The sequence below is a fragment of the Larus michahellis genome, chromosome 2 (genome assembly GCF_964199755.1).
Source record: "Larus michahellis chromosome 2, bLarMic1.1, whole genome shotgun sequence".
NCBI classification, from domain to species: domain Eukaryota; kingdom Metazoa; phylum Chordata; class Aves; order Charadriiformes; family Laridae; genus Larus; species Larus michahellis.
Genome location: NC_133897.1, coordinates 19,017,308 through 19,031,065, shown reverse-complemented (window position 1 = coordinate 19,031,065; position 13,758 = coordinate 19,017,308). Strand labels below are relative to the sequence as shown.

General features: G+C 40.2%; 1 protein-coding gene across 12 annotated transcripts in view; it reads right to left on the bottom strand.

Moving 5' to 3' along the window:
• Positions 1-879: 879 nt before the first annotated feature.
• Positions 880-13,758, bottom strand: part of ABI1 (abl interactor 1) — an 82,206-nt gene continuing 69,327 nt past the window's right edge. For 2 of the 12 annotated variants that reach the window (XM_074574411.1, XM_074574412.1), the window contains 5 exons: positions 12,550-12,630; positions 10,848-11,024; positions 7,895-7,981; positions 3,471-3,656; positions 880-1,769 (listed from right to left, as the gene is read on the bottom strand). In XM_074574411.1, the coding sequence (XP_074430512.1) occupies positions 1,594-1,769; positions 3,471-3,656; positions 7,895-7,981; positions 10,848-11,024; positions 12,550-12,630 (707 nt within the window). In that variant the 3' untranslated portion in view covers positions 880-1,593. The remainder of the gene's footprint in view (positions 1,770-3,470; positions 3,657-7,894; positions 7,982-10,847; positions 11,025-12,549; positions 12,631-13,758) is intronic. The other 10 variants (XM_074574414.1, XM_074574416.1, XM_074574413.1 and 7 more) reach the window with 5 other exon arrangements.

Here is a 13,758-nt window from a genome sequence, read left to right as displayed (position 1 = left end):
AAACTCCTGTGAAGGGAGATGGTTTGAATGCTTTCCTGGCTGTGAAAACTACTGAGGTACCTGAAATTTTATATATATATATATATATATATATATATATATATATGGAAATTGGTTTATTATAAAAGACTATATGCATGCTTTAATTAGTTATATACATCAATGAGAAATTTTCCAATTCACAATGAAATACAGCTATGCTGTTGCCTGCTACTTGCTAGCAGTTAAGAAGATGCAGAATCTGAGACTGCTACAGTTAAAAAAAAGTGAGAGGCTCAGTATTTCTAGCTCACGCTACAAATGACTTGATTCAACAGCCAGTCAAAGCTTCAACTCCCTCACCTTCTGTCACTCATTTATAGAGTATATTCAATACCCTCCTAGAAGGCTGCTTTGAAGTCCCAGACACATTCCTCTTACAGTAATTATCCAGTACTACCACATTCCTTCTCAGGTTATTTAACCCACAGAGTTTGTGGAACAGGGAAGTACATCATCTCTAACTATCTCTGCCTGTGATCCCTTAACACAGTGGCTCAGTTCCTGTGGTGCTTGTTCCCCCTTTGTCATATCTTGAGAGCAGCCCTGGCTTCGCTCAGCTGGGCACATCAACTCAGAGACAGTTTCCACTTTCAGATAACTAGATTCAACCGGAAATCCTTGCTAAAATTAATTTTGGAAGAAAAGAACTTCTAAGAGTATGTATAAATGTGTAATTCAGGTTTCATATCTAATTTATTTGCCCTGTGTCAGTGATAAAGTCACATTACAAACATTTGCTTTTTAGTACATTGCCTGGGATAACAACAGCCATGATTTTGCTACGTTAGCATTCCAAACTTCTTTGCCAAGCCAACCAACAAAGTAATGGACAAGACCTTTGGTTCACTTATATATTTATGAATGGAAAAAGTCATAATGTAAATTTACTCATTAAAAAAACTTGGGTACAAATTACACATACATAAGACCACCCATTTTTTGATTCACATGGACACCTTAGACCCAAACAACTCATTGTAATAGACTTTAGTGAGAATACTCCAGGTAAAGATTACAACAGTTGGAAGCATCTTGGATTTTTAAAAAAGTATATTTCAATACATAAGTTTGTATGCATGCTTTAAACAAATATAGTTCAAGAATGAGCAAAGAGTCTAAACAAAAAGTAATATGACCAGCACTAACATTAAACTTCTCATCCAGACTTTAATATGTTAGTCTAACGTAGTGTTAGTTACCATGCTGTACTGAAAAATGTAATGGCACAATCTGATCATGGTTCATTAAATATTATACCCTACTTCCCCAGAATATTTAGGCTGGTCATAAAATTAACAATGCATAAGTAAATAAGTATAACCAGTTATAGACAGTCGCTTGTTTTACAAATTGCCATCAGGTAAGACATACTGTCTCCAGAGACTTAGAGAGAGATGGACATTCAATCATACCATTAAACAGTATGGCCTGAAGAAACGGGCACATTTTTTTTTAAAGTATATTAAGACAATTCTGTTAGCTTTTAGTTACCCCTTGTAAATAATCGTGGTATGACTGAATACAAGACCCAACTTTGAAAAGCAAAGGATTTTAATCGGCATAGTGCATGATTGATTCAACATAATTCCCAGGAAACAAGCCAGTTACTCGATTGCAAACTCCTTCATACCAGCCGTCATCATTCTTCTTTATCACATAAATGATTGCACCCTCCATAAACGACAGCTCATCGTCTTTGTCCTTTGTATAGTCATATATAGCAACAACTGTGGATTGAAGAGGAACACGTTTAACATTTATTAATAGCACCAGTATTAAGCACAATTGAAGTACAATTATTTTTTAAAAGACTAGTTTGCTCTCCTGGGATTTTCTGTAATGAAGTCGCGTGCTTTCCCTGTTGAACATTAAGTCCGGAAAATGAAATTTCATTTTTTTCACAACATTAGCTACCAGTAAGAAGTGGGTGGTGACTACACTAAACACTGAACTATTGAGAGGGAGGTAGAGTTGACTGTGACACAGTCAAGCAGAGCATATGGACACTTAAAAGCTGAACTATGAAATAAGTGGCTCCATGAGTGTGGCAGTCGTTTCTGGTCAGATTATTTCAAAAGCATATAGATCCCTGTAGAGAGATCTCTTGATTAGAGAAAGCCTAAAAAAAAATAAAAATAAATTCTGTGGAAATGGACCAACAGAAAAAAAAATCCTACACTATGGCTCCTGCAGCTCTATAGCATGTACTTCAGTGTATGAGCTTGTAACACAGCTGCTTACAGCCAGTGTATAGAAATGGATGGGTTTTACTGCAGCACTTCTATGTGATAAGCTTTGGCATCACTTTTCAAGGAGCTGGAATGAGTGCAAGTATAGACATTACTGCAGGAAAAAGCAGAAGTGAATTTACAGCAACATTGGCTATTTTTCAGTACCTGCTTAGAGAATACCTTACTCTTACCAACCTCCAACTCACTGTGTGCAGTTAAAGCAGAGATCTCCCTAAGGAAAGTGTCGCCACCAATAATACTAGAATTAAAAACTGACGCTATTAATACACAAACTTCGGACATCAGAGCCATACCCTTCAAAACAGTTAACATGGATTTTATGCAACTGATCAGTTTTATGATCAATTTTCAAGAACCTAATATTTTACATATATATATTCTCAGAAATCTGTTGTCTGAATGCCTAGCAAACAACAATTCTGTGTATCAGTTATCTTCATCCCCTGAGTACGTCCTGCACACGGTCCAGCTCGGAGTGAGGATGGGACACAGCAGTTCTGCCATCACGGGTACCACAGGTGCCCTACCCCATTGCATACGCACTACAGCACCAGCCACATCATGAGAAAACTTGCAACGTTGCTGTTGACAAAATGGTCATTGAGAGAATACAGACAACTCCACAGGCGGGAAATCAGCATCTCAACTCTTCACGGGAGCAGACTTTTACTATATGAGTTCATACCTAAGCAGAATTTATAGCCTGCTGATCCAGAGTCACTGATAAGTCTACAAGGAAGCCTCGCTACATTTTATAGTTGAAAGTCAAACGATCCACTCTAGCTATCTAGTTTGATGGGATAAATAGAGTTCAGACTTTCTGGCCTTTCTGCAACACTACGTCCAGATGATTGCCCAGCAATCCTGAGGTAGCTACAGACAGTCCAACAGCTCAGTAAAGACAAAAGCCATCTGATTTACACCTGCTTCTCACAACTAAGGATTTTTTTTATCCATTCTAGAATGCTTGAAGGTATTTTATAATCCTTCCAAAGAAGGATTATATTTTATCATATTAGGTGTAGCCACAGACAAACTAAGGAAACAATGGTTTGAGTTCTGACTGAGCAGGGACAATGACTGTTTTCATCAGACCCAAGCTAAGTCCTTCATTCCCTTCAGATACCACTAATCCCCTGATACTGCAGTAACACAGAGTTGCAACGTTTCTCTTACCTTTCTCTATATAGTTTTTAGGTGCCCAAGCAGGATCTCCATCTGCATAGGGATCGCTGTACTGCACAACAGCCGCCTCCTCATCCTCATAATCCACGGGGGGTGGGGGTGGAGGAGGAGGAGAGTCATCAAACATCGGCATCTCGTCAGGAGGCGGTGGTGGTGGCGGAGTTGGGCTATCAGCAACTAGAAACGTTGGGAGATTATTTTTTTTTCTTAAATCAAAACAGTGTGGAGATGCAAACAAACCTGAGGCTGTAACACTGTAAGTAAAAAGGGTGGGGGGGAACAACACACGTAGCATGCACTATAATACCATGCACTGATTAGAAACAGAGGCTTTGTATTAACAGCTACAACATACAACTACATTTGTTATTAGTGGTCAAATCTATGTATAAATGCTACTAGAGTCAAAGCACATGCTGCAGGGCATAAGCTGAACACCAGCAGAGAGGAAAGCTTCCTGCCCCGCTGTCCATGCGCTGCGGGGCTAGCTGCAGCATCAGCTATGGGAGGACTCCGAGTGGCACCCTCTGAGCCAGGCAGCAACAGGCCTCTGGTATGGACCAGCAGCTCGATTTATTTATTTTTTTCAAACAAAAACTCTGTCTATATAACTTTAATTTCTTTCTGGACACTGCTTCCTTGGATTCCTTCTCTCTCAGAGCTAGCGTTAGGGGGGCAAAAAAAATCTGGTGTGGTTCATCAAAAAGGGAAGAGACTAATGTTTAAGACTTAACCAGGTAAGAGAAAGTCAAGCAATCGTTCTGCAGAAGAAAAGCTTTGTACAGATCCTTATCTTGCAGACTAGCTTGTGTGTGTGCACACATCCAGGATTCAATTAATAAATGGAAAACTACAACAGGCAGCTGCTGCTTTGGGGGAAAAGTGCTCAAGGAATTAAGTGTATAATCCAAAATGTCAAATCCCTGCCCTGAGATTCTCCAATCTGCACAATTGCAAGTTGCTTCGGGAAAGGGAAAAAGAGAAAAGCATTATGCTACAAATCACTCTGAAAATCAGTTCATCAAATTACTTTACAGTAACGTTTACAGCAGCTGACAACAAAGGAGAGAGAGAGCACACTTAGATGCAATACATCAAGTCACTTATCCTATTCTTTGGGAACTGTGGTCCACTATGCACGTACCTAGATGTAAGCACTATGAAGCCAGAAGTTACTGAAAGGAAGCTACAGTCACTAAACTCAACTTTGTTATATAGCAATATAGATTTAGTTACAAGAGATCTGGGAGTCTGCACATTGAAACAGGCTGAAAACCACTGCTCTAGAAAGGGTGTGACTGTAGGGAGCCATCAGGCTGGGCATGTGCTCCAGAACGTGTAGCTCCAGCACACTACACTAATTTTGAGAAGAAACCCAACTGCAGGGCAAGGAAAGAACACCACTGAGTGAAGCTTAAGCTACTGCTAGTTACAATGGCCCTGAAGATTAGAAGAGGGTTTCTGTTTGTTTAAATGCTCTTTTCTTCCACCTGGCCACTACTCCATCAGCGACTAACCTTTGCTCTTCAGCCACATGCCCTTGACAAGGGTCTTGAGCATAGCTCCCATGTCCTGCTGGGTCAGACCGGCTGGGCTGGTACAGGGGAAGCCACATCTCCCCCTGCAAGGAGGCAGAAGCCATCGGGAGCTGCTGGGACAGAGGCTGCCTCAGCCCTGGCATCCAGCCCACTCTACCCCTTGAAGAACTAATCCTATTCTTCACCTGAAAACCCAGCTCCTCTTCAGCTTGACCAGCTGAGCTGTACGCCCCACAGCTCTCTCCACCAGTAAGACTGGCTGCCACTGTATTAGTGATTCTTCTCCCATACAGAAGCCCATTTATGTCACTTGGAGACAGACTAACAAAGTCTTTGGCCGAGTGAAAGCTATGTCTTGCCCGTGTTACTGAATAGCACTCACAGGCAGGCTTCATTAATCCACCACAGACACATGACAACACTGTTTATGAATGGATTGGTTTTGTGCAGTAGTTTCAGCACATCTTTCACAAAATGTATTTCCCCCCTTAATTTCCATCTGGAGTCAGGAAAAAAAGCAGCATTGAAACAACAATCCTTTGAGATCTTGAGAAATCCTTACCTTAAGAAATGCAAAAAGTTGTATTTATTCAACAATGAGGTTGCTTATTTCAAAAGAAGAAAAGAGGGCAGGAAATGCAAGTGTGAAAGCACCAACACATACCCTGCGATGCAGTGCAGAAACTGCATGCTTTATGGGAAACATTTAAAACAATTCAACTTCACATTTAAACAAGGGAAGAGAATGGAACAGAAAATTAGACAAGTGCTACCCCATGGAAGTATCCCCTGCCTCTTGGCTTTTAACCTAGACTTTTCCTGGTTCTGAACTTAAAACAGGCAGACCCTAGAACAGCATTACTTTTCCTAGGGGAGGAAAAAAAAAAAAGGCATACAGAAAACCACAGTAAATGAGAAAGCGTAAAACGACTAGTATTTACACAGCTCCAAACTGAGACATCTTCTCTTGCATGTGTTCACATCCCTGTTCTTTAAACAGGGACCAGCAGACTCCTTTTGAAAGGACTTGGTGTGACAATACAGCAATCTATACCCAATCAGTTGTCCCTGGGCACCGGACACACTGGAAAACCTCTCTGAAGGAGATACCCACAGTTTGGGCACAGGGCGCAGGAAAAAAGAATAGGCATTGCATAATTTCTAAGCCCTCTGTCCTTGTCCTCTGAAAGAAGTCCACGGAGCAGAAGATGTTGCTTTCCAAACCCACAGATCTTTATGAAAAGGAAAAGACATATCTCCCTGCATGTCTCCCTAACTCCACTCCCCCGTAGGCTTCTTGCAGAAGATGAGGCAGATGAAAGTCTAGCACACAATGCCAAAACTCAACAACAGCCTTGACAGCCAGTTTTGCTGAGCGTATGCGCAGACTGCCACACGCACCCCTGCCTCCGAAATGAGGCGGCAGCAGCTCAAAGCCATACTCGTTACAGAACTTTCAAACCCAAGGGACTGTTAAAAGAAAGAAAATAAAACAAACAATTCCTAAGACCAGATATTTCAAGCTTCAGCTATTTTTGCTGCAATCTCATTCGCAAGTCAGCTTGCATTTTGTGGTTGCACACAAGGATAAGTCTGCCCCTTTCACCTCCGCTCTCCCAAGCGCTGTGTTATCTCCAGGAGGACAATACTTGGAACAATTCAGAAGCAGGTGTCAATTTTCTCAAGTTTATCTGCAAGTGAAGACATTCAGTAACCTTCATCTTCAGTAGGTTCACCTCTACGCTTTGAATTTTGGAAAGATTCATCAACACAATTTTGTGGCATACTACTCTACATCAACACGATTCTTAACGTTTACTAGCACAACACCAAAATACCTTCTTTTCAAATGAGAACCAGAGAGATGCCTCCTTTCTTTAGGGGAATGCTCAGAACATGACCACTGAAAAGCTCTAATGGGAAGCTGAACAGCAGCACTCATCGGACCTGGGGGCCCCTAAATGTATGCTGGAGCTATATAGCTGCTTTGTAGTAGTAGCCCCTGAGATCCCAGCAAACACTGCTATGGCTCCCAAACACTTTAAAAACATTTTATGCTTACTTCATGCCCTATCTACATTGCATTCTTTTTATTGTTTACAGAACTGCAACATACTCCTACAGCAAAGATGTCCCCAGATCAGGAATGTGACTTTACACCTGCACTAGAATTTGGGACAGTAACACTCACCTGAAACGAATCAAGCAGTAATGGTAAAAGCAGAGTTACCAGTATAAACCACCTTGCAGCACAGACCATAGCCAGGGAGCATCTCTCTCACAAACCTAACAAGCAGAGCTGTGCTGCAAGAAACTCAGTAGGGAAGTTTGGCGAGAGAACACAAAGAAATGGAGAATGAAAGGCTGCCGAGAGCAGAAATACCTTACAAGCTCCTTTGTAACGGCATTAGATCATAAGACTGCACGTTTTCAATTGACTCTACAGCTTCCTGAGAACTACTATGGTAGTAGAATAAATGGTTACACAGTTCGTATTTTGACAGTCTACATAGGCCTTTCTAATAAAAAACAATCAATTATCCCTAGTGAAAAAGCCTCAGGCAGGATGATTCAACATGAAATTAATATTTTTAATTAAGATACATTTATATTTCACACCAAGCATATGCCACATATTTCACACTGTATTTCTATAATAAATTTGCAGTTCAGAACTTAAATGGGTCAGTAATAATCATGCACGTGTTATAAAATATTGAAGAGTGTGCCCTTCAGCTCCAATAGCATATTGACACTAGAATGCAAGATGGTATTAGCTTCTGGAAAAGGAAACAAAATAAGAGTCTGACTTGCCAGCCATGCATGCTAGAAGAAAGTAGGCTCTACCCTTTAACAGCTCAGCTTGTCCAAACTTACTGTTTTCCTGCACCCTGGCCACGAAGCCTGTGAGAGGTATCTGTGGAGTCAACTGAGGCATAGGGGGAGGGGGTGGAGCAATAGAAACTGGTAGCAACATACACACCATATCAGGGAAAGTCAAACAGACAAAGGAAAAAAAAAAAGGAAACAAACAAAAGCAGCCGTCAGTAACGAGGACCACAAAACAAAGTATGTAAAGAACAACAAGAACACACACACGGAAGAACCTTCTTCAAGCTTGTGTTTCCAACCAGGCTGAATTCACTGTTAGCCAATTGAGGACTGAAAAACCAGGCGCGCTCCGGTGTTCAGCTGAATCAAAAGCTGAGCGCAGGTTGTGCATCTGGAAGCTCACTGGGTGCACACGTGAAGGGACTTGCTCTGCTTCACATGGGGAGCACACAAAACTGAGCTTTTTGTCTTGTTGACAAATAAGGATTACTTGAATTTAGTGGTTATCTTTTAAAAGTACACTAGTACAAGTGATGTTTCGCAGGATTCTAGACTCATCGCCTAAAATAAATGTAGAGTGCTACATCTAGTGCAGCAAAGCAGCACTGACAGAGAGCTAAAAGCACTGACAACTACTTTACAAGGGAAACAAGGCTGCAAATCAATACTTAATATTCATACATAGAGCACCTCTCGTAGTTTTGTTCTGCAGAGGTGGAGGACAGTGGGTTGGCTTACTTTGGTTTTGCTTTACATAGAAAAAGGGACCTTGTTGCTTGCTGGTAGGTTTAACGCAGAATAGAGCTTTATTTAAAATTATTAAGTCTTCTGTGGCTCTTATTATTAAGTTCTGTGGCACTCAGAATCCAAGAGTCTGGCAAAGGCTTCAACAGCTACAACTAGCTACATCGCTGCACAGGGCTCCTCAGGAAGCACTTGCAAGCTCTTCTGTGAAGCGTGTACCTATTTGGTGAGTAACAAGCTATGAGACACATGGCATCAGCGCTCAGAGACGCTGGGCTGACAGCAGAGATGTTCAACTCTTCTCTCCACAGGTAGGAAAGGGGCCTGGCAGCAGCAGGGTATGCCATTTCAGCTCTGGCAGGACGGCTCCCCATGAAGGGAGGTGGCAGGGAGAAAACAAAAACAGAAAAACCCACAAAACATCAACTCATTTGTTTACACAGTGCCCCTTCTCAGTGGAATTTCTCTTGCACCAAAGCAGAGAAATCCCTGTGAAGGTGGGAATTCAGCAGGGTAATCCAGTTGGAAGCAAATTTGAAAGAGGTTCTGTACTTCCAAGTAAGCAACAGTTTTAAATAAAGCCATAACTAAGATTAATGTTTGATGAATAAAAGTGGAGCATTTAGTTCATTACAAAACCAACAATCAAATAAACTGTATGGGAGAAATGATCAATAAAAGAGGGAGAACAAACGGGTTTCTCACAAAATTGAAGTAAACATCTAAGAAAAAACAGAGTATTTGTTAGCATGAAAAGTAAAACCTTAGGGAAACATGGGACCTGGATTTATGTCAGGACAGTAGCATTAAAAATAAAAAAAAAAAATTAAAAAAAAATCACCCATTACAGAAACAGAGGAAAACAGTTTAAAATAGTAAAACACACCCATCAAAATACTGTCTAAAAATGTTGACAATCAGTATTTTGAAAACACCAGAGAGGCTAGATTAAGGAATAGCACCTGCATTTGAGCAAAAAATTGCTTTGGACAAATGTGAATGTTCAGAAACAGTGGTGTGCACAGCATTTACGACAACTGAATTATTTCAAGAAGTAGAGCCCTATTTATTCATCAGAACACAACTGTTCAAACAGGAAGGAGTTTCTGTTGTTATGGTGAATTAATTTGGGGGAACAAGAGTGTGGAGGAAAATGAAGGGCCAGTATGGGAGAGAGAGAGTGGGAAGAGAATCAGGATTTGGAAAAAAAAAGAAGATAGTTACTGTGTCTGCATATAAAAATGCTTTCTGATAAATGTAATACTTCTAAACCACTGAGAAAAATGTTCACACTTCAGTGTTTCAAACATTTTATATGCACTTTCCTTAAGAGTAAGTACTCAGTAGCAAACACTGGTCCAAAGTGATCTTCAGCCCAAACTTCAACTTTTCTTTTCAAAAGAAATATCACTCTGAAGTTTAGAGAGTCAGCACACTGAAGAACACCACCAGAAACCATTAGAGGACTATCACTCCTCTAAGCCTATCCGGCCGAAATTTATGGAAATGGCAAGGAAGAAGTTTCCTGATAGAAACAGCTTTCTGCCAACGCTCAAGTAGATCCTTATTTTGCAGATCCTTCTGCAGTGAACCTCGTTTGCCCTATTGAGTAGGTAGGCAGGATGCCACTGACTAAAACCTGCTCATTTGCCCATGGCATCTGTCCTTCCCCTCATTCATCTCCATCTGTATTACTACTATGTGAAAGCACAGAGGAGTTATCTGCTAAAAAGAGACTGACCTCTTCTTTAACAGTCAAGCTTAGAACTAAGAACAAAGGAGAAACTTGGAATCAGGAAAGGATTTAGGAGAGAGACAGAGACAGGGAGGAACTGGGTAATGGGAAAAGTTTGTTACATGAGCACTGTGCTCTGACAGTACTCTCTTGCCACTACCCCAGTAGTGGAGGGACTGTACTACAACCATATTAGGTCTCCTGCAAAAAAAATCTGGTTTTAGTTTATGCTCTCCAAGCATACCTGAAATGCTAAGTATAATGTGCCTATAATTAGATAGGCAATCATAATAATTTCTTGTCATGAGTAACAGCAAACAAGTCAGAGGGGAAAACAGTATAATTGCATATAGTGCAATCACTGTACAACTTCAATATGGCTTTTCTTGTTTGTTTTTCCTTCTATTTTAGGAAAGAAAGCGGTAATCCGATTGATGCTCTAATGAATTAAAATGCCATGCATGCTTTTACAATCATTTTGCTCAAAACAGTTTGTGATTTCAGAGCTCAGCAGCTTACTTGAATTTTGAGAATAAAGAGGCCCGCCATTAACATGAGGTTGAGCAGAAAATGGGGCAGTCACAGAAGGATTCCGTCTGTATCCACCAGAAGATGTTGAAGAAGTGGTAGAGTTGTGTCGCGAGATTTGCCTGGTCATTGTGCCATACTGGGAACCAGGAGCTGAACCCGGAGCAGCTGAAAAGCATTAGCCAAAGGAACCAAGGAAAAGACTTAAGCAGAGCATTACTTGGGATAGAATGCAGAAAATAGAAAAAAGCCCAGAACATGGGAAATACTTGATTACAGGTCTCCGATAATTTAAGGCCAGTAACAGGAGATTTACAGAAAACAAACATCCCTGTTATAATCAATAATGAGAAAAACCACACAGGACATAAACCAACACTCATATAAAGGGCATTTGAGAAATGCTGAGAACTACTTTGATAGAGTGGATTGGAAAATTGGATCAGCTTCCAACTCCTAAGCATATCTCAATTACTCTACATGCAGTACCCTTTATTAAAAAGCACACAGAAAAAAAATCCACATTCTGCTCAAAGCAAATGTTTTCCATTGTGAAGCAGAACTTGTCTCCAATCTAATATAAAAAGACACTCTAACAAAACAGTAAAACAAATGTTACGAGCTTCAGACACATTTATCAACTATATTTGCTAGTTGTGCTTTTATATTGATGGAATTTGCACCAACAAATCGGAATCACCAATGCCAGCTGACAGACATATCACTCATTCTTCAGGATGAACACCCATTTTTACCTTTCACATGCTTGCTGCACAAATTTCAAGGTTAAAACAATTTAAGTTCCCTGTTGGATTAACCTCTGACAGACGAGAAAAGAATCACACTTGCAAACTAATGAAACTCACATGTTGAGGTCACATGGATCAATGCAATTTTTAAATGCAAATATTGTTTTGCAATAAAATGTTTTGTGCTTTTATATACATATGTATATATCTTATATAAATATATATAAATATATACGAAAATGCACACACACATACATATACACAAATGGTGGGCGATCAGAACTTTGCAGTCCTGTAACGCTATCCAAAGTCACTTTCGCTTAACACTTCAGTAAGGGAAAGTGCAAAGGGTTATGCGGGTCAAAGCCTCCAAAGCTAGTTTCGTAACACAATCAATGAATTTTGTCATCAGCCTGTGACAGGAAAGGGTGGTGTTTGCCACCCGCCTGCAGCATTACAGAATCAAACACAAGCCACTGTGACAGACACTTCTGCTTTTCAGTCACCTTATGCCCACAGGATAGAATACACGCATCACCCTACACATCAGCTACCATTTTTAAGCCAGAGTGTTAACTGTTGCGGCTTAGTTTCAGCTGCAGGAGCAATACAGCACAATACCTATATTCAAGCTGATTTTGAGTTCTTATAGATAAGACTAATTGGATCTTAGCTTTATTGGGAACAGAGATTTCAAGCAACTGGCAGCCTTTTCCCCATACTTTGTCCGTTTACCTTCGGAGGCTTTAACCACAGGAAATTAGTGGAGATTAGATTTGTTTAAAAACAATCAAACAAAAAAATCACAGAACTGATTTTTATATTAAAAATCATGTAGACCCCATTACAGAAGAAAAAAACACCCTCGCTAAGTCCATTAGGAAGAGATGATTATTGATTATGCAGCATGACTGCAATCACTTCAGCATTGACACAAGTCTCACCTATCAGACTGCCCATCGGGAGAGGTGGTGGCAGTGGTGGTGCTGGCGGGGCTCCAGGAGGAGGAGGAACAGAAATGTGTGCTAATAAAATAGTTTATATTCCCAATTAGGCCATTTATTTAAAAAAGAAAAAAGCACGGGCATTTGATAGGCTTTCCAAATAAATACGGAAATTCAACTGTGGTCAACGGATACAAACTGAGGCCCTGATCCTACACAGGGTTCTGTACCTGCAGATCTTTATTCCCATTGATTTTTATGGGATGCCAGACAATAGTAAGATTTCGTGTCTATTTGTACCTCTGCAGGATCAGAAACACCTGGGAAAGGAAAGCCTACATGTGCATAAGAAAGTGAAGACTTGTCATCCAAGGAACAGAAATTTAAGAGGTGCAATAGTAAAATTACATTACACCAAAACTCCGCTATTTTTTTGTGCAAATTAGCTTTATGTGCTTACAAAATACACAGACAGTAAACAAGCGACTGAGTTGGTTTATTACCAAGATAATAAACCTGCTGGCTTATAATAAAGAAGGATCTTACACATTCTTACCATTCATCATTCTTAAAGACAAGGCAGTATGCTTTTGCTGTCAAGAGATCCTGCATGGTTCTCTCTTATTGCTGTGCTATCTTATATGCACTAGTTCTCCCTGACTCTCTCAATGATCTCCACCATAGTCTAGCAACTTCTGACTGTAATCATAGCACAAACAACACTGGTGGATAAGCCTGCATTCTACTACTAACAATGCTTTCTTAGGTCATCTTCTGCATTTTATTTGAAGTAAAGACTTTAATTAAAAAAACCCCATATATATATACCATCATTAGCACAGGGTAAATTTAGAAGGCTACTTCAGAAGAGAACATTTCCCATCAAACGTGTACATAGTTGCTGCTGCTTCTCAGGGCATTCAGAAATGCCAAATTGTAGATAGGCATTTAATAATATACTTAAGCTTTAAAAGGATCACTTCTCTCCTCCTATCCCCCCGCCTTAATTATCTTCTAAAAACATGGACCAACAAAGGTATTTTAACCACGTGCTATTCCATAAGTGATTGTTCTGCAAGTACTTTTGGTAAAGAATTAAAACCTTTAGATGTCCCTCATCACTCATAAGCTATTTCCTGACTAGGACTGTGTTTCAGGATGGTTTCTACCCCATCATATTCAGTTAAAATCCCTCTACAAACACAAGCG